At 44.0% G+C, this 22,674-nt stretch overlaps 1 protein-coding gene across 2 annotated transcripts; it reads right to left on the bottom strand.

The window, feature by feature from the left end:
- On the bottom strand, positions 1-22,486 carry LOC127299904 (uncharacterized). Of its 2 annotated transcripts, none has more exons than XM_051329937.2 (11): positions 22,285-22,486; positions 21,908-21,991; positions 21,577-21,781; positions 21,297-21,395; positions 8,302-8,353; positions 7,995-8,184; positions 7,775-7,870; positions 7,444-7,694; positions 7,286-7,343; positions 6,990-7,147; positions 1-288 (listed from the first exon to the last, which is right to left on the bottom strand). In XM_051329937.2, exons 1-11 carry the CDS (start codon positions 22,372-22,374, stop codon positions 180-182), a joined length of 1,392 nt encoding a protein of 463 aa, XP_051185897.1. In that variant the 5' UTR covers positions 22,375-22,486; the 3' UTR covers positions 1-179. The 2 variants fall into 2 exon arrangements, with proteins under 2 accessions (XP_051185897.1, XP_051185896.1); XM_051329936.2 differs by having other exon boundaries at positions 21,908-21,994.
- Between the last annotated feature and the right edge of the window lie 188 nt (positions 22,487-22,674).

The following is a 22,674-nucleotide window of genomic DNA, read 5'->3' on the forward strand; positions in this document are numbered from 1 at the left end:
TAAAAATTACTTCATCCATAATAATAACAGTCATAATAGTAATTTAAGCTTCATAAAGTCGATGGCACAAAGGAACGGAGTGATAATACGGTACTATTACATAAAAGGAGTTTCTTGCTAGAGTGATAAGGTGCAAACTAGGACCAACATGTCTTCTTACATAAAAGGAGCAAGCTAGATTAGTCAAACTCATTTTTGCTGCACGATCCAGACTCGCTGCAGTCACCATCTTCAAGCTTCTCCTTCTGCTTGCGAGGTCGTTTCAGTGCTCTGCCATCTCCTTGATCGGCCGTGATACGCGTTCAACACGCGTCCGTTGGGAACCCCAAGAGGAAGGTGTGATGCGTACAGCGGCAAGTTTCCCTCAGTATGAAACCAAGGTTATCGAACCAGTAGGAGCCAAGAAGCACGTTGAAGGTTGATGGCGGCGGGATGTAGTGCGGCGCAACACCAGGGATTCCGGCGCCAACGTGGAACCTGCACAACACAACCAAAGTACTTTGCCCCAACGAAACAGTGAGGTTGTCAATCTCACCGGCTTGCTGTAACAAAGGATTAACCGTATTGTGTGGAAGATGATTGTTTGCAGAAAAAGAGTAGAAACGATTGCAGTAGATTGTATTTCAGTAAAGAGAATTGGACCGGGGTCCACAGTTCACTAGAGGTGTCTCTCCCATAAGATAAACAGCATGTTGGGTGAACAAATTACAGTTGGGCAATTGACAAATAAAGAGGGCATGACCATGCACATACATATCATGATGAGTATAGTGAGATTTAATTGGGCATTACGACAAAGTACATAGACCGCCATCCAACTGCATCTATGCCTAAAAAGTCCACCTTCAGGTTATCATCCGAACCCCCTCCAGTATTAAGTTGCTAACAACAGACAATTGCATTAAGTATTGCGCGTAATGTAATTAGTGACTACATCCTTGAACATAGCACCAATGTTTTATCCCTAGTGGCAACAGCACATCCATAACCTTAGAGGTTCTTGTCACCCCTCCAGATTCACGGAGACATGAACCCACTATCGAGCATAAATACTCCCTCTTGGAGTTACTAGCATCAACTTGGCCAGAGCATCTACTAATAACGGAGAGCATGCAAGATCATAAACAACACATAGATATAACTTTGATAATCAACATAACAAGTATTCTCTATTCATCGGATCCCAACAAACGCAACATATAGAATTACAGATAGATGATCTTGATCATGTTAGGCAGCTCACAAGATCCGACAATGATAGCACAATGGGGAGAAGACAACCATCTAGCTACTGCTATGGACCCATAGTCCAGGGGTAGACTACTCACACATCACACCGGAGGCGACCATGGCAGCGTAGAGTCCTCCGGGAGATGAATCCCCTCTCCCGGCGGGTGCGGAGGGCGATCTCTGGATCCCCTGAGATGGGATCGGCGGCGGCGGCGTCTGCGGAAGGTTTTCCGTATCGTGGCTCTCGGTGCGGGGGTTTCGAGACGGAGGCTATTTGTAGGCGGAAGGGCAGGTCAAGAGGCGGCACGGGGGCCCCACACCACAGGGCCGCGCGGCCAAGGGGGGGGCCGCGCCGCCCTAGGGTGTGGCCCCCTCGTGGCCCCTCTTCGTCTCTTCTTCGGACTTCTGGAAGCTTCGTGGCAAAATAGGACCCTGGGCGTTGATTTCGTCCAATTCCGAGATATATTTCGTTACTAGGATTTCTGAAACCAAAAACAGCAGAAAACAGCAACTGACACTTCGGCATCTTGTTAATAGGTTAGTTCCAGAAAATGCACGAATATGACATAAAGTGTGCATAAAACATGTAGATAACATCAATAATGTGGCATGGAACATAAGAAATTATCGATACGTTGGAGACGTATCAGCATCCCCAAGCTTAGTTCTGCTCGTCCCGAGCAGGTAAAACGATAACACGAGATAATTTACGGAGTGACATGCCATCATAATCTTGATCATACTATTTGTAAAGCATATGTAGTGAATGCAGCGATCAAAACAATGTATATGACATGAGTAAACAAGTGAATCATAAAGCAAAGACTTTTCATGAATAGCACTTCAAGACAAGCATCAATAAGTCTTGCATAAGAGTTAACTCATAAAGCAATAATTCATAGTAAAAGCATTGAAGCAACACAAAAGAAGATTAAGTTTCAGCGGTTGCTTTCAACTCATAACATGTATATCTCATGGATATTGTCAACATAGAGTAATATAATAAGTGCAATAAGCAAATATGTAGGAATCAATGCATAGTTCACACAAGTGTTTGCTTCTTGAGGTGGAGAGAAATAGGTGAACTGACTCAACATAAAAGTAAAAGAATGGTCCTCATAGAGGAAAAGCATCGATTGCTATATTTGTGCTAGAGCTTTGATTTTGAAAACATGAAACAATTTTGTCAACGGTAGTAATAAAGCATATGTATCATGTAAATTATATCTTATAAGTTGCAAGCCTCATGCATAGTATACTAATAGTGCCCGTACCTTGTCCTAATTAGCTTGGACTACCGGATCATCACAATGCACATGTTTTAACCAAGTGTCACAAAGGGGTACCTCTATGCCGCCTGTACAAAGGTCTAAGGAGAAAGCTCGCATTGGATTTCTCGCTATTGATTATTCTTCAACTTAGACATCCATACCGGGACAACATAGACAACAGATAATGGACTCCTCTTTTATGCATAAGCATGTAACAACAATTAATAATTTTCTCATTTGAGATTGAGGATATTTGTCCAAAACTGAAACTTCCACCATGGATCATGGCTTTAGTTAGCGGCCCAATGTTCTTCTCTAACAATATGCATGCTTAACCATAGGGTGGTAGATCTCTCTTACTTCAGACAAGACGGACATGCATAGCAACTCACATGAAATTCAACAAAGAGTAGTTGATGGCGTCCCCAATAAACATGGTTATCGCACAACAAGCAACTTAATAAGAGATAAAGTGCATAATTACATATTCAATACCACAATAGTTTTTAAGCTATTTGTCCCATGAGCTATATATTGCAAAGGTGAATGATGGAATTTTAAAGGTAGCACTCAAGCAATTTACTTTGGAATGGCGGAAAATACCATGTAGTAGGTAGGTATGGTGGACACAAATGGCATAGTGGTTGGCTCAAGTATTTTGGATGCATGAGAAGTATTCCCTCTCGATACAAGGTTTAGGCTAGCAAGGCTTATTTGAAACAAACACAAGGATGAACCGGTGCAGCAAAACTCACATAAAAGACATATTGAAAACATTATAAGACTCTACACCGTCTTCCTTGTTGTTCAAACTCAATACTAGAAATTATCTAGACCTTAGAGAAACCAAATATGCAAACCAAATTTTAGCATGCTCTATGTATTTCTTCATTAATGGGTGCAAAGCATATGATGTAAGAGCTTAAACATGAGCACAACAATTGCCAAGTATCACATTACCCAAGACATTTATAGCAATTACTACATGTATCATTTTCCAATTCCAACCATATAACAATTTAACGAAGGAGAAACTTCGCCATGAATACTATGAGTAGAAACCAAGGACATACTTGTCCATATGCTACAGCGGAGCGTGTCTCTCTCCCATAAAGTGAATGCTAGGATCCATTTTATTCAAACAAAACAAAAACAAAAACAAACCGACGCTCCAAGCAAAGCACATAAGATGTGATGGAATAAAAATATAGTTTCAGGGGAGGAACCTGATAATGTTGTCGATGAAGAAGGGGATGCCTTGGGCATCCCCAAGCTTAGACGCTTGAGTCTTCTTAGAATATGCAGGGGTGAACCACCGGGGCATCCCCAAGCTTAGAGCTTTCACTCTCCTTGATCATGTTGCATCATACTCCTCTCTTGATCCTTGAAAACTTCCTCCACACCAAACTCGAAACAACTCATTAGAGGGTTAGTGCACAATAAAAATTAACATATTCAGAGGTGACACAATCATTCTTAACACTTCTGGACATTGCATAAAGCTACTGGACATTAATGGATCAAAGAAATTCATCCAACATAGCAAAAGAGGCAATGCGAAATAAAAGGCAGAATCTATCAAAACAGAACAGTTCGTATTGACGAATTTTAAAATGGCACCAGACTTGCTCAAATGAAAATTCTCAAATTGAATGAAAGTTGCGTACATATCTGAGGATCATGCACGTAAATTGGCTTAATTTTCTGAGCTACCTACAGGGAGGTAGACCCAGATTCGTGACAGCAAAGAAATCTGGAACTGCGCAGTAATCCAAATCTAGTACTTACTTTACTATCAAAGACTTTACTTGGCACAACAAAACACTAAACTAAGATAAGGAGAGGTTGCTACAGTAGTAAACAACTTCTAAGACACAAATATAAAACAAAGTACTGTAGCAAAATAACACATGGGTTATCTCCCAAGAAGTTCTTTCTTTATAGCCATTAAGATGGGCTCAGCAGTTTTAATGATGCACTTGCAAGAAATAGTATTTGAAGCAAAAGAGAGCATCAAGAAGCAAATCCAAAACATATTTAAGTCTAACATGCTTCCTATGCATAGGAATCTTGTAAATAAACAAGTTCAAGAAGCATAATGCAACAAGCATAGAAAGATAAAACAAGTGTAGCTTCAAAAATTTCAGCACATAGAGAGGTGTTTTAGTAACATGAAAATTTCTACAACCATATTTTCCTCTCTCATAATAACTTTCAGTAGCATCATGAGCAAACTCAACAATATAACTATCACATAAAGTATTCTTATCATGAGTCTCATGCATAAAATTATTACTCTCCACGTAAGCATAATCAATTTTATTAGTTGTAGTGGGAGCAAATTCAACAAAGTGGCTATCATCATATATAGGAGGCATATTGTAATCATAAAAGAAAATTTTCTCCTCAATGCTTGGGGGACTAAAAAGATCATGCTCATCAGAGCCAGCTTCCCCAAGCTTAGAATTTTCCATAGCATTAGCAACAATGGTGTTCAAAGCATTCATAGTAATAGCATTCCCATTAGCATGCATATAAAGTTCCATGGGTTTTTTAATTCTCTCTTCGAACACATCATGTCCTAATTCAAGATAAAGTTCATAAAGATCTCTCATATTTTTGTTGTTTTCCATTATGCTTAACTAGTGAAATAAAAACATGCATGATATTAAGTAAAGTAAAACAAGTAACTAATTTTTTTGTGTTTTTGATATAGCAAACAAGATAGCAAATAAAGTAAAACTAGCAACTAATTTTTTTGTATTTTGATTTAGTGCAGCAAACAAAGTAGTAAATAAAACTAAGCAAGACAAAAACAAAGTAAAGAGATTGAGAAGTGGAGACTCCCCTTGCAGCGTGTCTTGATCTCCCCAGCAACGGCGCCAGAAAAAGATGCTTGATACGCGTTCAACACGCGTCCGTTGGGAACCCCAAGAGGAAGGTGTGATGCGTACAGCGGCAAGTTTCCCTCAGTATGAAACCAAGGTTATCGAACCAGTAGGAGCCAAGAAGCACGTTGAAGGTTGATGGCGGCGGGATGTAGTGCGGCGCAACACCAGGGATTCCGGCGCCAACGTGGAACCTGCACAACACAACCAAAGTACTTTGCCCCAACGAAATAGTGAGGTTGTCAATCTCACCGGCTTGCTGTAACAAAGGATTAACCGTATTGTGTGGAAGATGATTGTTTGCAGAAAACAGTAGAACAGTATTGCAGTAGATTGTATTTCAGTAAAGAGAATTGGACCGGGGTCCACAGTTCACTAGAGGTGTCTCTCCCATAAGATAAACAGCATGTTGGGTGAACAAATTACAGTTGGGCAATTGACAAATAAAGAGGGCATGACCATGCACATACATATCATGATGAGTATAGTGAGATTTAATTGGGCATTACGACAAAGTACATAGACCGCCATCCAACTGCATCTATGCCTAAAAAGTCCACCTTCAGGTTATCATCCGAACCCCCTCCAGTATTAAGTTGCTAACAACAGACAATTGCATTAAGTATTGCGCGTAATGTAATTAGTGACTACATCCTTGAACATAGCACCAATGTTTTATCCCTAGTGGCAACAGCACATCCATAACCTTAGAGGTTCTTGTCACCCCTCCAGATTCACGGAGACATGAACCCACTATCGAGCATAAATACTCCCTCTTGGAGTTACTAGCATCAACTTGGCCAGAGCATCTACTAATAACGGAGAGCATGCAAGATCATAAACAACACATAGATATAACTTTGATAATCAACATAACAAGTATTTTCTATTCATCGGATCCCAACAAACGCAACATATAGAATTACAGATAGATGATCTTGATCATGTTAGGCAGCTCACAAGATCCGACAATGATAGCACAATGGGGAGAAGACAACCATCTAGCTACTGCTATGGACCCATAGTCCAGGGGTAGACTACTCACACATCACACCGGAGGCGACCATGGCGGCGTAGAGTCCTCCGGGAGATGAATCCCCTCTCCGGCAGGGTGCCGGAGGCGATCTCCTGGATCCCCCGAGATGGGATCGGCGGCGGCGGCGTCTCTGGAAGGTTTTCCGTATCGTGGCTCTCGTGCATCGGGGGTTTCGCGACGGAGGCTATTTGTAGGCGGAAGGGCAGGTCAAGAGGCGGCACGGGGGCCCCACACCACAGGGCCGCGCGGCCAAGGGGGGGGGCCGCGCCGCCCTAGGGTGTGGCCCCCTCGTGGCCCCTCTTCGTCTCTTCTTCGGACTTCTGGAAGCTTCGTGACAAAATAGGACCCTGGGCGTTGATTTCGTCCAATTCCGAGAATATTTCGTTACTAGGATTTCTGAAACAAAAAACAGCAGAAAACAGCAACTGGCACTTCGGCATCTTGTTAATAGGTTAGTTCCAGAAAATGCACGAATATGACATAAAGTGTGCATAAAACATGTAGATAACATCAATAATGTGGCATGGAACATAAGAAATTATCGATACGTTGGAGACGTATCAGGCCGCCTTCAACACTTTCGGAGCTGGAGGGGCTGGAGGGGCTGGAGGGTTCCTGATGGCACACCTCTTTACAGTTTTGTTTGTAGTTTTACTGCACATCTTGATAAGTTCGTGCACAAAATTCATCTTGACGTTTGTTACCGGTGCGTCAGAAACAGCCTGGAAAAAATGATACAGTGGGAGGTTAAGACATATTATTATGCAGCAACCCTAATTGTTGTTTTAACTAGATGGATGAAATAAGAACATGCTAAATTACACTAATTTCTTTTTTATGGCAAAGGTAACTGTCATTACCATGAATTGGTTTTCCCTCGGTATACTGTAGTAGAAGGCAATCGCTCCAGCGTTGTTTCTGCTCCAATTCAAAAAGAGATAAAATTTATTAGATCATGCTTAGCTGGGGATGCAATATGGGTGAGAAAGTAAACAAATGTGCAAATGCATTGACTTACGGGGTGAATGTGTGTTCTTCCCTCAGCGCAACATTGTAGCTCCAGTGCTCGTGTTTGATGTTCTTCATTGTGAGCGCAGAAATGTTGCTTAGAGCAAATTTCGTCAGCCTATGGCACATTGGTTTGAACTGTTCCTCTACTTCATTAACAGGTCTTTGTGCAGCTGTTGGGTGTATCAGTGTAGTTGACCTACCAGGGATGTCTATTGAGACCGACAACCATTTTCCACCAAGAAGAACAAATGGGACAATCTGAGAAAGAAGAATTAGATAATGTTTAGCAGTGCAGGTATTTTGATTTCTGTTTTTTGATGATGTGTAGACCAACATACCTTGTTGCACTTAACAAGTTTGCTTTTCTTCAAACCATGCCTGTCAAAGAGAGGAATGCAATCTTCTGTTGTTGAACTATCATGTAGAGCCTTGGCCTGAAGATGTTAAAATCATGTCTGTTAGATTGGTAACCAGTCGGAAAAGTAAACACTACAATGAACAAAACTACATCCAAATCTGCTTTAGAGGGTGTTAAGTAAATGATCATTGATATCTTACTGCCCAATCATGTAGTAGGAAGTGGCATGTAAATCCAGAGTCTGCTTCTTGCTTTCCTGGACCTCTATTCAGCAGCCTTGCGATGGCAAAGGCCATTTTCTGATCAACGTCAACTTCAGTATTCACGAACTTGTTTATATAATTACCATCTATGGTAAACCTTGGGTTGTCTTGGAATTGTATCCATGGTCTAGTGTTGATATTAATAAAGTCAGTATGAGGATATGTAACAGTAAAATTTACTAGTAAAAGGAAACTTGTTTATGTGGGCATGATATAAGTGTTATAGCAATTAGTAGTTACTTACCCATTTAGATCTTCAACTGTGGCTCTATTCTGCAACCAAAAGCCCATCTCCTTCACCGTCTGACAAGGTATCAACTTGTCAATGCCTATGGATTGTAGGCTAGGGTTTAGTTAGAAGTAGAGGGCAAGTAGATCTCGAAGGTTTCAGCCAAAAAGTACTCGACGATTATGAAAATTAGGGTTTTCAGATAATGATTCGATGATCTCCTCGTCCCTCGACTCCCCCTTTATATAGGAGGTGGAGCCGAGGGATTCGTGTAGTACAAATTACAGAGTCCGGGACGGTTTCTAACTCATCCTGCCAGATTACAAAATAACACTTCCTATTACAACTCTTGACTTTCCTTGATATATCTTGGGCTCCCGAATCTTCTTATTCTTCGGGTAGTGGGCCTTCAGTAAACCCCGGGTACTATCTTCGGCAGACCCATTTGGGATGCCTATGTCAGTAGCCCCCGAGATTTTGCTTGAATCGTAGAATCAGGGAAAATCTCCACTGTTTATTTTTATTCAAAAGCTTTAACCTTTTTATACTTCTTCATATAAAATTCTATATTGTACAGGGATAATGGTAGTTGGGGCTAGTTCATCTGACGGATCAGGTACTAGTTAAGCGCTCACGGTGGCAATCCGCAAAAACCTACTTCAAGATCACGTCCCTGGACATGATCTCGGGATCTTGGGTGTAAACGTCGACGGTGCCGCTTAAGGTCTTACCATTACGTCGAGTCCCAGTCAAATTTATCGGGTACCTAACGCGTCCGTTAGGATTTTTCTTCGTATCTGTTGATACGGATAAAAGCAGCAGAGCGCAGTCTTTGGCGATGCCACGCCCAGCAGAACGGATCTGGGGTCTTACCTTCGCAAATTTTGCGGCATTCAGAAATTGATCGCAACTTTGGCGTTCTGAGAATATATTGTCGAGTGCTTTTCCGGCTGTTGGAATGGCACATTTTATCGAGTCAAATATGACTTATATTGCTCTCCCGATGGGAGTATATGTAGAGTTAATTATAACTCGAAATATACTCTCTTGCTTTTCTATCTTTTCCTTTGTTAATTTCATCGGGCACGCGAACAGCGTTCCCGATGGGAGTAGCCCCCGAGGCTACAACCAAGAACTTGTGCTTGGTTGTAGGCTCGACATTTTAGTCCACCTTATCGCTATATTGTCGTTATTTCCCAATATGATCTCTCTCTTCTTTTTTTATCTCTCGGGTGCGCGAACAGCGCTCCCGATGGGAGTAGCCCCCGAGGCTACAGCCAAGGACTTGTGCTTGGTTGTAGGCTCAACATTTTCTATATTGCCATACTCGAAATTTTACTTTTTTTTTTCGAAGTAGCCCCCGAGCATTTGGGCAAAAACTTGTATTTGGTCAAAGGCTCCCGAAGTATTCAAATAACTCCTCTTATCGCCAATCTTTTCGAATTCTTGTCGGCATGCTTCAAATTTACTTCATCTCTGTTTAACAGTCGTGATTTTTTTGCCCTGTGGGTCCATTGCTTCTTCCACGTTGACACGTCGTGCAAGTGGGGGACACACGTCCTCCGCTTTTCCTGGCGCACGTACGGTAACGCTTATCTCAGTAAAAATACCTTTTTACCCTTTTATCTAGAAGATTTGCTGTCACCACACGATTTCTTCATCCAACGGTTCATCGCTTCACCCGATTCTTATATAAACCTTTCTTCAACCTCCGTGCACTCCCTCGCTTGCGCCGCACATCTGTTTCTCTTCGCAAAGCTTCCCCTGCGCCCAACTCTCTCTGTTCTTCCACACTCACGATCACTGCTTTGCCCATTGCCGTTGATGCCACCGCGCACACGACTTACTTGCCACAGCACGCCAGAATCCAAGATGGCCGCCAAAGATCTTGAGTGGGAGAGATCCAAGATCTCCAACCAGGATGTCAATACGCTGAAGAGGCTTGGCCTCATGAAGAAAGAAGACGCCATCCGCTTTCCTAGCGAGGAGAGCTACCCCAATCCTCCAATGGAGTATCGGGTTAGTTTCGTTGATCACCTTATCCGCGGCCTGTCGGCCCCAATTCATGATTTCCTCCGCGGCCTTCTTTTCGTTTATGGGATTCAACTGCACCAGTTGACCCCCAATTCCATCCTTCACATTTCCATTTTTATCACACTTTGCGAATGCTTCCTCGGAATTCCTCCTAATTGGATTCTGTGGAAACGCATTTTCTGCCTCCGCCGTAATGGCTCTCACAACGCCACTTATAACATAGGTGGCGTTGTTATCTGTGTTAAATGCGATGTCGACTATTTCGACGTCAAGTTTCCTGATTCTGTCCAAGGATGGCGCAAAAAGTGGCTCTACATTCACGAAGAAAGCGCCAACTCCGTTGAGCACAACATAATTCCTTTCGACGGAAGTGCCAGGATTCAGCGCCGCCGCTCCTGGGATGCCGAAGCTTCCGAGGAAGAGAAAAAGGCGACAGAGGCACTCATGTCTCGTATTCGTCAGCTTCAAAACACTCGAGGCAAAGAGCTGTCTGGTGTTCAAATCACTGCCTACTTCCTTAGGATTAGAGTGCAGCCTCTTCAGGCTCGCAAAAATCCCCTTTGGACGTATTCTGGTAAAAATGACGCCAACAGAATCTCCGGTGATCTTTCCACCAAGGACTTGGAGAAGTTGATTCGAAGACTTTCTCGCCTGGGCAAAGATCCAATTCCTTCCTCTTGTCGCGTGGAGCCGTACAGCTCCGCCAATCCACTCCCCGAGGTATTTTGTCTTCCCGAGTTTTTATCTTGTTCCGCACTTTCTCTGCATCTCGTTGTATTGTCATCTCTTTAATTTTCCTTTGGTCACTATTTTTTACAGAACCATCCTACTATGACCTCCCTTCCTCCTCTTCCGGAGGGTGGAGAAGTCGAAGAACAGGCCATCGTTGCCGAAGATACTCAAGGTTCTTCTATTCCTGAAAGTGAAGTCGCGGGTTCTCACAAATCTGCGGCTTCTCACGAAAAAGAAGTTGAGTACGAAGCCGTTGAGTCGACGCAATCCCTTCCTCCTGCTGTTTCTCCAAGGAACAAAAGAAAAAGGACTGATGCCGAGGATTCTGGCACCTCTAAGGCTGAAGAAGTTGTTCCTTCTCATCCGAAGGCAGCTTACGATCCTTATGTTGAATCCCTCGTCAGCTCGTAAGTCGTCTTTATTTCTCCCTTTTTTTTTTTTTGTACTCGAAATATTTATCTTGTCTTGCTTTTTATGCTGCCGATTTTTTGATCAACAGTGATGACGAGGAAGAAGTACCAACTACTGACGTGGCTCCTCGGACAAGCACGTCACGTACTGTACTTGCTTCAGACACGCTAGTTGAAGGAGAAGAAACCTCGCCTCCTCAACAAAACGTCGTCACCACTACTCCACCATCAAGCCCCCTTGCTCCTTCACCAAAAAGGACAAGGGTTGAAAAGATTGTTGAACCTGCCCCTCGGTTGGGCGGTTAAATCGACTCTGCTCTTAGATGATGTAAGCTTGTCGACATCTATATTTTCCTTATTTTGTTTTTTCACACCTTTTCTCTTTTTCATGCCGATGTTTCTCTTGCTGTGTTCACCTTGAACAGCCTATGATCAAAGATCTTCTCCGCATCGGTTCCCAATTTATTGGATACCGTGAATATGCTAATAGAGCCGAAGGTAACGACTTTTATACTTGCTGTTTTTCCTTGATTTTTTACTCCTGTTGCTTTTCGCGATTTTGATCTTTCTTCTCTCTCTTTTCCATATCTCGACAGAGAAACTTGCAGAGGCCAACGAACGCGCCGACGCACTTGCTCGAAAACTTGAGCAAAGTGAGGCGGCTCGCAAGAAAGCCGAACTCGCTGCTAGCAAAGCCAAGGCCGAAGCTGATGAAGCCAAGGCGAAAGCTGGCAGTGTCGAGGAAGCTGCAGAAAAAACTTGAGGATGCTACAGCTGCCTTGGATGAGCACAAAGCTGCGCAAGCTTCTCGTGAAGAAGGAATCCTCAAGCGCCTGAAAACTCAGAGTCGCCGCACTTTCAGTAATTTTGCTGATCCCTTCTATTTTTATGAGAATCGTTGTTTCTTGTCTTTTCACTAATGCTTTGTTTCCTTGACAGCCCAAACAAACCAGGATTTTGATCTGACGAATCCTATCAATGACCCTGTCCTTGACGCACTTTCCTATCTGGAGCTTCATGGATCCGAGATTCGTGAAGGTGTGTCGAATGCTAGCGCAGTGTTGTCGGCATTGTTAACCTACTTCTTCCCGAAGAAAGAGGAGCCTGCGACTTTCCTCAACCTTGCCAAGATGTTCAATACACCGGAAGACCTTGGACTGAAGATGCGCCAAGAAAATATGAAGGTTGCCGTTGAGAACACTGTCGCGTTGGTTGCTGACAGTCGATAGACTATTGACTGGATGAAAGTTGGCGACACCGAGCAAATAGAGCAGTCAAGGTGGAAGTCGCTGATTAAGGCAGCCACGCCCAACACAAAGAAGATCTTGGCCTATCTCGGGATTAAGCCATCGTCGACTCCTAGCTCGTCAAGGCCGGAGGTCTAGTTGCATGCCTCTGTTTTTCTTTCTGTTTCTTTTGCTCTTGTCGCCAAAGTAGTCATTTGGCGACACGTACTTCCTTAGCTCCACTGTAATGCCTTTGTAATTATTCCAAGAGATTAATGAAAACTTCTATCTTTGCTTGTTGTTTGATGTTGTCTTGTTTAAATTTCAGTTGATATTTGATAACTATACTCCATCTTCCGCTCCTTCCAATGTTTCGCCTTCTTCTTCTCGCGCGAGAAGAGCTTTTGCTGGTACGGCTCCTGTCGACGATACCTTGTCGCAAGAACTGGATGAACTTCGACAGCAACTTCAGTATGCGAAGAAGCAAACACTTGTGATGATGGAGCAATCTCGTAAATCATCTGAAGCCGAAAAAGTTGCTCTTCAGCAAGCTCGCGAGGCCGTGGCTGCTAAGGAAATTGCTGCTTCCGAGGCTGAAAAGGCGACTACTCGAGAAAATTTCATGCTCGAATTAATGAATGAAGCCAGTGCAGATATGTCGGGTATGCCTGTTTCATCCTCTGATATCTTTCATCTTCATGCTATTGTCTCTTAACGGTTTCCACTTCTTTGTTCTGATAGGTGCCTTTACTGATGCTGCTGCCGAGGAAGAGAGGGTAAATGCTAGGACAAACCTCCTTGTTAATCTTTCCCTGGACCATGGTTCTTTGTTTTGGGCTACCCCAGAGAGGACCCGCCAAATTGTCAGATTTCAAGATCGCACCTCTCAAACTCGCGATTTCCTTGACTTCTGTACCAAGACCTTGTCCATGGTTTACAACTCCATGTTTCCTCGGAACGTCCAACCAAAAACTCTTTCTGAATTGATGGAAAGGTTCAAGGATGCTCGCAGTATCCATGATTTTGTCAAAGCTCAACTGGTAGCTGGCGCCAGATTTGCTCTTATCATGCTCCAGATCTGCCACTCAAATCTTGACCTTACCCAAGTTGTCGCGAAAGTTCATCAAAAGGTAAAACGTCGAAGAGTTGGTGTTGACGGGATTAACACGAAGGTTACGCCTATAGCCGAAGAAATGATTGAGGACCTTCTTCGGATGGACGCCGACTTTTTTGCCGATGGCCATTATGCCGATTTTCTTGGTGCTGCTCCTGAAGAAAACAGAGTTACTCTTGATGACATATTGAATCAAGACTAGTTATTTTCCTCTTGTAGATACTTCTTCTTTGTAATCCATGACTATATTGTAAAGCAATCATTATATTTCTCTGTTCATCTAGCCCCCGAGTGTTTCGGTGACTCTTTACTGTATTTATATATTGCGAGGTTTTGAACCAAGGCATTTATATGTTTATGGCGAATATGAGCCCCCGAGCTTCTTTATTGAGTACTATTTTGTATTTTTACTGACTCACGAGGTATTTTAATACCAAGGCAAGGTTTTTTCTTTTTTGATGGACTATATTGAAATTCGTCGGAGCGAAGACTTTGAACATGTCGATAAAGAGAAAGGTATATTGACACTATCTTTATTATATTGCAGCACCGCGAGCCCGCCTCATTAAAAACCTTCTCCGGCCCCACTCGGTGCCCCGAAAAAGGAAAAGAGTGCGTCTGAAAACTCGCGGGCGTTTCAGTATATTGAAGTTTTACAAGGACTATATTTCGACTCTAGGCGTAGAACCGCCTGAGTTGCGCCACGTTCCAGGGGTTTGGCTCCTCCACCCCTGTCTTCTTGTCCTTTATCCTGTATGCTCCTCCTCCGATTACTTCCGTGACAATGTAAGGGCCAAGCCATGGTGACTCGAGTTTTTCATGACTTTTTTGCGTGAGCCGAAGAACTAGGTCTCCCACCTGAAAAGATCTTGGCCGTAAACGTCGACTGTGGTAATTCTTCAAGTCCTGTTGGTATTTGGTTAGGAGAGACAATTGGTCGTCTCGGGCTTCATCAAGTGCGTCCTCGTCGTCTTCTAGTGCTTTTCTCGACACTTCTTCGTCATATTCGACGACACGTGGAGAGTTGTGCTCTATCTCGATTGGTAGTATCGCTTCGCTCCATGAACCAAGAAAAACGGAGTTTCCTGTATTCTTGTGTTTGGTGTTGTTCGGATGCTCCACAACACACTTGGTAATTCTTCCGGCCAGGTATGCCGAGCTTTTTCCAAAGGGTCCTAACAAGCATTTCTTGATGCCATTGCGAGATGATGCCATTGGCTTTCTCGACTTGCCCATTGGTTTGAGGATGTGCAAGCGACGCAAAGTGCAACTTGATACCCACCTCTTCGCAATAATCCTTGAATTCGTGGGATGTGAAGTTCTGCCGTTGTACAGACGATGCTTTGTGGGGCACTCCAAATCTGAAAACGAGGCCTTTTATGAATTTTACCGCGGATGCTCCGTCTGGTGAATTTATCGGCTTCGCTTCTATCCACTTTGTAAATTTGTCGATAGCTACTAGCATATACTCCTTTCCTCCTGGCCAGGATTTGTGTAACTTGCCCACCATATCAAGTCCCCATTGAGCAAAGGGCCATGACAATGGTATTGGTGCTAGCTCTGCTGCTGGAGAGTGAGGTTTTGCGGCAAACCTTTGACACGCGTCGCAAGTTCTTACTATGTCCTTGGCGTCCTCGATTGCTGTCAACCAGTAGAATCCTGCCCGAAAGACCTTGGCTGCAATAGCTCGACTACTCGCGTGGTGGCCACATATTCCTTCGTGTACGTCCTTCAGAATTATTCTTCCTTCTTCGGGTGTAACACACCTTTGCAAGACGCCTGAAATACTTCGCTTATACAATTCTCCTTTGACCACCGTGAAAGCTTTGGAGCGTCGAATTACTCGTCTTGCCTCAACTGGATCATCGGGTATTTCTTTCCCGAGGATGTATGATATGTACGGCTGCATCCACGGTATACGTATCACCATGACCAGGTCCTGATCTTCTTCTTCTTCCTCTTGCTTTTCCTTGGTAGCCCCCGAGGGTTTCTTCTCCTTCTTTTTTGATTTTGTCGACTTGGTGGATCTCTCGTTATCTCTTCCCGGAGAATACACCTGGCGGGACTGCAAGGCATTGCGACCCGATGTTTGCAAGAACGTCGGCTTCGTCGTTGCTCAATCTACTAATATGATTTACTTCGCATCCATCGAACAACTTCTCGAGCTCGTTGTACACCTCCTTGTATGCCATCATGCTATCATTGACTGCGTCACATTGGTTCATAACTTGCTGAGCCACCAACTGTGAGTCGCCAAAGATTTTTAGTCGAGTTGCACCGCAGGCTTTCGCCATCTTCATCCCGTGTATGAGAGCCTCATATTCTGCTTCATTGTTAGATGCGTTAGGGAACGTCATCCGAAGGATGTACTTTAACTTGTCGCCTTCAGGTGATATGAGTACTACTCCTGCGCCAGCTCCTTCTAGTCTTTTGGACCCGTCAAAGTTCATGGTCCAGGTTCTCGACAAGTCTGGAGGTCCTGTATTTTGCAACTCCATCCACTCTGCAATGAAGTCCGGCAGTATTTGCGACTTGATTGCTTTTCTTTTTTCATACGTGATGTCCCGAGGGGAAAGTTCTATTCCCCAAAGGGAGACACGACCCGTAGCTTCTGGGTTATTCAATATATTTGACAAGGGAGCTTCATTGACCACTATGATCGGGTGTGCCGAAAAATAGTGGCGTAATTTTCGTGCTGTTGTGAACACTTCATATGCTATCTTTTGGTACTGAGGGTACCTTTGTTTTGAGGGTGATAAAACTTCGCTAACGAAGTATACTGGCCTTTGCACGCCGTGGAGTTTTCCTTCTTCTTCTCTTTCGACAACTAGCACCGTGCTCACCACTTGGGGTGTGGCTGCGATATACAGCAGGAGAGGTTCCCTTTCTTTTGGCGCCACCAAAATTGGTGGTGTCGAGATTGTGCGCTTTAAATCCTCGAGAGCTCTGTCGGCTTCTTCGTTCCATTGGAATTTATCTCCTTGCTTTATCAGAGCGTAGAATGGTAACGCTTTTTCACCCAGCCTAGCGACGAATCTGCTCAAAGCTGCGACTCGCCCAGTTAGCTGTTGTATTTCTTTCAACTTTGTTGGCTTCCTCATTGTTACGATAGCTTGTATTTTATCGGGATTTGCTTCGATCCCTCTTGCTGAAACTAGAAACCCCAGAAGTTCTCCTGCTGGGACGCCGAAAGAACACTTCGTCGGGTTCAGTTTGAGGCAGAACTTATCAAGGTTGTCGAAGGTTTCCTGGAGATCCTCGATCAGCGTTGCCCCCTTTTTTGATGTTATGACGACATCATCGATGTATACTTGCACGTTCTTCCCAATCTGTGTCGCCAAACACTTCTGCATCATCCTCTGATATGTTGCTCCCGCATTTTTTAGACCAAAGGGCATTGTTACGTAGCAAAACACGCCGTAAGGTGTAATAAACGCGGTTTTTACTTCATCTTCTACTTTCAATCTGATCTGGTTATAACCGAGAATATGCGTCGAGGAAGGAAAGACGTTCACATCCAGCCGTGGAGTCGATAATTTGATCGATCCTCGGGAGGAAAGTGATCCTTTGGACAATGTTTATTGAGACACGTAAAGTCGACGCACATGCGAAGGACCTTAGTGTTTTTCTTCGGCACCAAGCACAGGATTTGCTACCCATGTGGCTTCGTGAATATCTCTTTGATAAAACCAGCTTCTCGTAGTCGATTAATTTCTGACAAAGATGGCTTTGCGGTTTGGTTCCGAAACGCCGCAAAGGTTGTTTGATTGGTCTCGCCATCGGATCCAAGTTTAGGTGGTGCTCGGCAAGTTCCCTGGGTACTCCTGGCATGTCAGCTGGACACCATGCGAAGATTTTCCAGTTCTCACGGAGGAACTCGACGAGCGCGCTTTCCTATGCGATATCCATGTCGTTTGCGATAGATGTCGTCTTTTTCGGATCTGTCGGGTGAATCTGCACTTCTTTTGAATTTTTCTCGGTACTGAAAGTTGATTCTTTGTTTGGCCTTCCAACGTCTGGTAGTACGTCGTAATCAGTCATGCTTTTTGACGCCAAGTACTCAGCTTGCATCCCGAAAGTTTCTGACAGCCGGTGAAAATCCTTGTCGCATTTATCGGCTAAGGCAAAGCTTCCTTTGACTGTGATTGGTCCCTTTGGCCCAGGCAACCTCCACAACAGGTATGTATAGTGTGGCACCGCCATAAATCTAGCATATGCTGGTCGTCCCAACAGAGCGTGGTATTGTGACGGAAAATCTACGACTTCAAATTCGAGCTTCTCGATTCTATAATTTTCGCGGGTCCCAAACTGAACGTCGAGATTGATCTTCCCCAATGGATAACTTGGTTTTTCCGGTGTGATGCCGTGGAACCTTGTGTCTGTTGGTTTCAAGTTTGCTAAGGATATGTTCATCTTCCTCAATGTATCTGCATACATAAGGTTTAAGCTACTGCCGCCGTCTATGAACACTCGAGAGACATCAAATCCCGCGATAACTGCTGGCAGAATAAGTGTTGACTGCCCTGGTCGGGGAACTTGCTGCGGATGATCTGCTATTGTGAAGCCGATATCTTGTCCTGACCAATTAAGGTACTCAACTGTTGGTGGAGGCATTTTCTCTGCCATAAACACCTGTCGTGAGATTACTTTCTGAGCTCTATTGGACGGCCTTCCCTTCTGAATCATCGACACTGCTCCATTGGAGTTAGGATCAACATAAGGTGGTGGTGCAGGTGCTGCCGCTATTCTGAGCTGATGCCGATTGTCGTCTGTGATCGCGGGAGGAGGCGGCAAGTGAATCTCGCTTCTAGGTTCTCGAGGATTTCTTTGTGCTGCCCGCGCGTTAGCGTTTTCTGCATACCGCAACATTGCCTGAAAATTTCGACAGTCTTTCTGCAAGTGCCCTGACTGTCTTTTACCGTTGCTGTCGAGGAAAAAGTGCATCTGGCACGGTCCATTCATCATCTCTTCAGGGGACACGAAAGGTCTTGGGAACCTGGGCCCGCTATTTTGCCTGCTGCGTGAATCATCCCTGTTATCACCTCGCTGTTCATTGCTTCTCTTGTAATCATCTCTGTTGCTTCCTCCTGTATTTGTCCGAAAACCTGCCGAAATTTATCCTGGAGCGTCGTAGTTCTGGTACTGCCGAGGAAATCGTCGCCTTGGTTGATAGTTTCGCCCCCGGTCCTCTTCTGGCGACCTGTGTCGTTTGTTATAGACAGCATCTTCTCCATCTGCCCATTTGTTTGCTATCTCCATTAACGCAGATACTGTTCTTGGATTGGTTCTCCCCAAGTCCTCGACAAAATCTCCACGCCTGATTCCTGCAACAAACGCATCTATTGCTCTCTCGTCAGATATATTTTCTGCCGAGTTTTTGATGATATTCCATCTTTGAATGTATTTTCTCATTGACTCATCTGGCTTTTGTCGACATGCTCTCAACTCCTCTAAGGACGCAGGTTTTTTGCACGTGGATCTGAAGTTCTTGACGAACACGTCCTCGAAACTTTCCCAGCTGTCGATAGATCCTGGAGTGAGTTTCTTTATCCATGATCGTGCGGCTCCACTCAAATGCACCTGAATGCTTTGCATGGCTGTTGCCCTGGTTCCTCCCGTGAGCTTCACTGTCTCCAAATAGTCGACTAGCCAATCCTCTGGATCTTGAAGGCCGTCGAACTTTTTGAAATTGTCGGGTAGCTTGAATCCTGAAGGGACTCGAGTTTTTCGGACTCTCCTCGTGAAGCATGGCAAGCCGCACATATCTTCGTCGTTAAGCTCCGGAGATTGCCGATGATCCCTTCTGCTTTGTCGTGCTCTGTCGACTCTTGCTTGTGCTGCCGTATCTCTTGCTCCACTTGGTCCTTCAGGGGCTGCCGCCGTTGCTGCTGCAGGTCGTGGACTATTTTGCCTTGCTGTTCCTTCGGGAGGCGTTGAAACGAACGCTGTCCCCATAGCTCCAACTCCTGCTATCGCCATATTGTATAGTGTTTCCCTTGGATCACCTGGAGGTGGTTTAGACGCGAGGATAAAAGCTTGTGTCGCCATATACCCAGCTTCTGGTGTCTTAGGGATAATGTTTCCTCTTGTGTCTATCGACATAAAGGACATGTCGAGGTTTTGAACCAAGTGCTCTCTTTCTGCTTCGGGTATGTGTTGTAACCTTGATCTTCCTCTGTTCCGAGCCTCCCTGTGGCTATCACCCGAAGTTCTAGATTGTCGACTCTGATCTGCACTTCTCTGCCGGATGCGTGAAGCTGCTTCCTTTCTCCTGTTCAACTCAGCTGTCTGTTTTTCCAATTCCCTCGCAGCTCGTGCGAGCCTATATTGATATGCTTGCAATTCCTCTGGTGTGGCCGTGGTAGTCATTGGTTCTGCACCGTTCATAGCTCTCGCGGCTCTGTCCCACGCTGCTTGTGAAAGTTGAACTCTATCTCGCGGCTCTGGCCCGACGTATTTGTTGCCCAGGCCTTGGCGCAGATTGGAGGGATCGACGTATGGATTTTCCAAACTGTCGAAAGCCTCAGATGTTTCCTCTTGATCTTCAATGGCATAAATCTGATGATACTTTGTACTCAGATCTATGTTGGGTTTGGTGGCATCATCGTTTAGATTGATGAAGACCTTGCCCACTGTGATAGATTTGTCGATGAAGTCGTAACTGTCGACATCGCTTGAGCCATCGCTTATATATGAGTCCGCAGATGACTCAAACGACATGTCGTTGAAGATCTTGGCGAGTTTCTCTCTTGTTCTGGTGCTGATGTAGCGTGTCGCCGAAGTTTCTTCTTCTCCTGACTCGGTTGACGACGCATAGCTTGAAAAATCGGAATCGACCTTCGACGATCCCGACGAAATCGGAACCTCGACACGATACGATCCTTCCTTCTCGACGCGAAAGTGAAACCTTCCGAACGTCATCTCCATGGGCTCCGCCAGATACGCATATGCATCCAAACGGGAGGGTGGGTGAGGAACAAAATCGACAAGACCAGCAGCGATCTGTTTACCTCGATCCATTGTATTGCTTGCAGTTGATGATGTCGAAGATCTTGAACGTGCCATCGAGATCAGATCCTTACGCCTCTAGTTCCCACAGACGGCGCCAATTGACAAGGTATCAACTTGTCAATGCCTATGGATTGTAGGCTAGGGTTTAGTTAGAAGTAGAGGGCAAGTAGATCTCGAAGGTTTCAGCCGAAAAGTACTCGACGATTATGAAAATTAGGGTTTTCAGATAATGATTCGATGATCTCCTCGTCCCTCGACTCCCCCTTTATATAGGAGGTGGAGCCGAGGGATTCGTGTAGTACAAATTACAGAGTCCGGGACGGTTTCTAACTCATCCCGCCAGATTACAAAATAACACTTCCTATTACAACTCTTGACTTTCCTTGATATATCTTGGGCTCCCGAATCTTCTTATTCTTCGGGTAGTGGGCCTTCAGTAAACCCCGGGTACTATCTTCGGCAGGCCCATTTGGGATGCCTATGTCACCGTCCTCTTTTGCTTATCAAACAAATTGCCTGTCTGCGACTGAGATGGTTCATCAACATACATGACATCTCCATTTTTCATCCCAATACACATATCTGTTTAGTCATGGTAATGAACTGAAAATGTCAGACATTATTGTATAATTTTATATGTGCTAATTAGTAAAGGAATTTATAGGATTTATTAAATAGATATGATAAAACATAACAAGTACTGTTTTTAACTTCACATCATGTGTAATTTGTAATTTTAGATTTTGAAAAATGATTAACTTGCCTAAGTCCTTCCTCTTTCTTTCTTCATGTCTTTTTTTAGAACCTTCCTCCCTTTCAGCAATGACGCCTGTCAGCTGCTTCATGGATTCAGATGATTCCTTTAGGCTTGTGCACACACCGTCAAGTCGTCCGAACAGATTGCCCATCATCTCTTTTGCCGAATCAAGAAAGATAGAAAATTGTTCCGCCATGTTTTGATTTATGCCCTGTATGAAACAATCCTTACACGTTGAATATAGGGATGAAATGAATTACAATAATAAATTTGAACATTAAAAGTCCACCAAATAATTACTATTTGCTATTTTCAATCATATATTATCTTTTTGTACCTGGGTAGGGATATTGTTGAAGTTTGGCTGAGTAGGGCAGCTTTGAGGTAATGGAGCTAACATCGGTCCATTAGAAATCAAGTTCTGCTGTAAAAGAGGAAACAGTTAAAAAAATATGTTGTTTATAAACACTTATACATAGGTGGTTGATGTATAACTGATTAGCTTCGACCCACATAATAATCAAAGAATACTTAAGAAAGACCATTAGGAATGATATTTGAGTGCGCAACCATATCCCCTGATTCCTCTAATTGGAAAAGCAAAAATTAAAAAGTGATGTGGATCAACCGATCTGCGGCATAGGAGAAAAGATCCACAGGCTATCCATAGATCTACATCGTGGGCGGTATCTTTAATTTGATTTCTGCTCATACCTTAACAACTATCCTCCACGGAATCGGCCGAGGTCTCAACCTAACAGCCAATCGTAGCTGTGGTTTGGATCTTGGATTTCCTCCTACCATGGCCGGATCTGATTGTTTCGGGTGGTGCTCTGTTTGGTGGGCTGGGGAGAGGATGGTCTCAGTTTTTATGCTGAGTATGCCAGGTTGTCTGCCACACCTTTTTCAGTGTACTGCTGCGTGTATTTGAGATGGATGGTTGTATTTATAAGTGTACATGAATTTTTTATAATCCAGTAACTGAATGTTGCTCCTGCCACTAGGACCATTTATATGAAAAATTAGTAAAAGGAGAAATAACATCAAAAACTATTTACATTTTGACTACTATCTCGTATAAATTTTGAAAATCAATAATTAAAG

The sequence above is a fragment of the Lolium perenne genome, chromosome 5 (genome assembly GCF_019359855.2).
Source record: "Lolium perenne isolate Kyuss_39 chromosome 5, Kyuss_2.0, whole genome shotgun sequence".
In the NCBI taxonomy this organism is placed as follows: Eukaryota; Viridiplantae; Streptophyta; class Magnoliopsida; order Poales; family Poaceae; genus Lolium; species Lolium perenne.

Excerpts from the sequence above, each read along its gene's own strand:
- LOC127299904 (XM_051329936.2), bottom strand. The coding sequence starts at position 22,374 with ATGGTAGGAGGAAATCCAAGATCCAAACCACAGCTACGATTGGCTGTT. Across the intron at positions 8,354-21,296 it reads TAAGCAAAAGAGGACGGTGA|AGGAGATGGGCTTTTGGTTG; the intron begins CATAGGCATCCC and ends GTCAGACGGTGA. Across the intron at positions 7,148-7,285 it reads CGAGGGAAAACCAATTCATG|GCTGTTTCTGACGCACCGGT; the intron begins GTAATGACAGTT and ends CATTTTTTCCAG.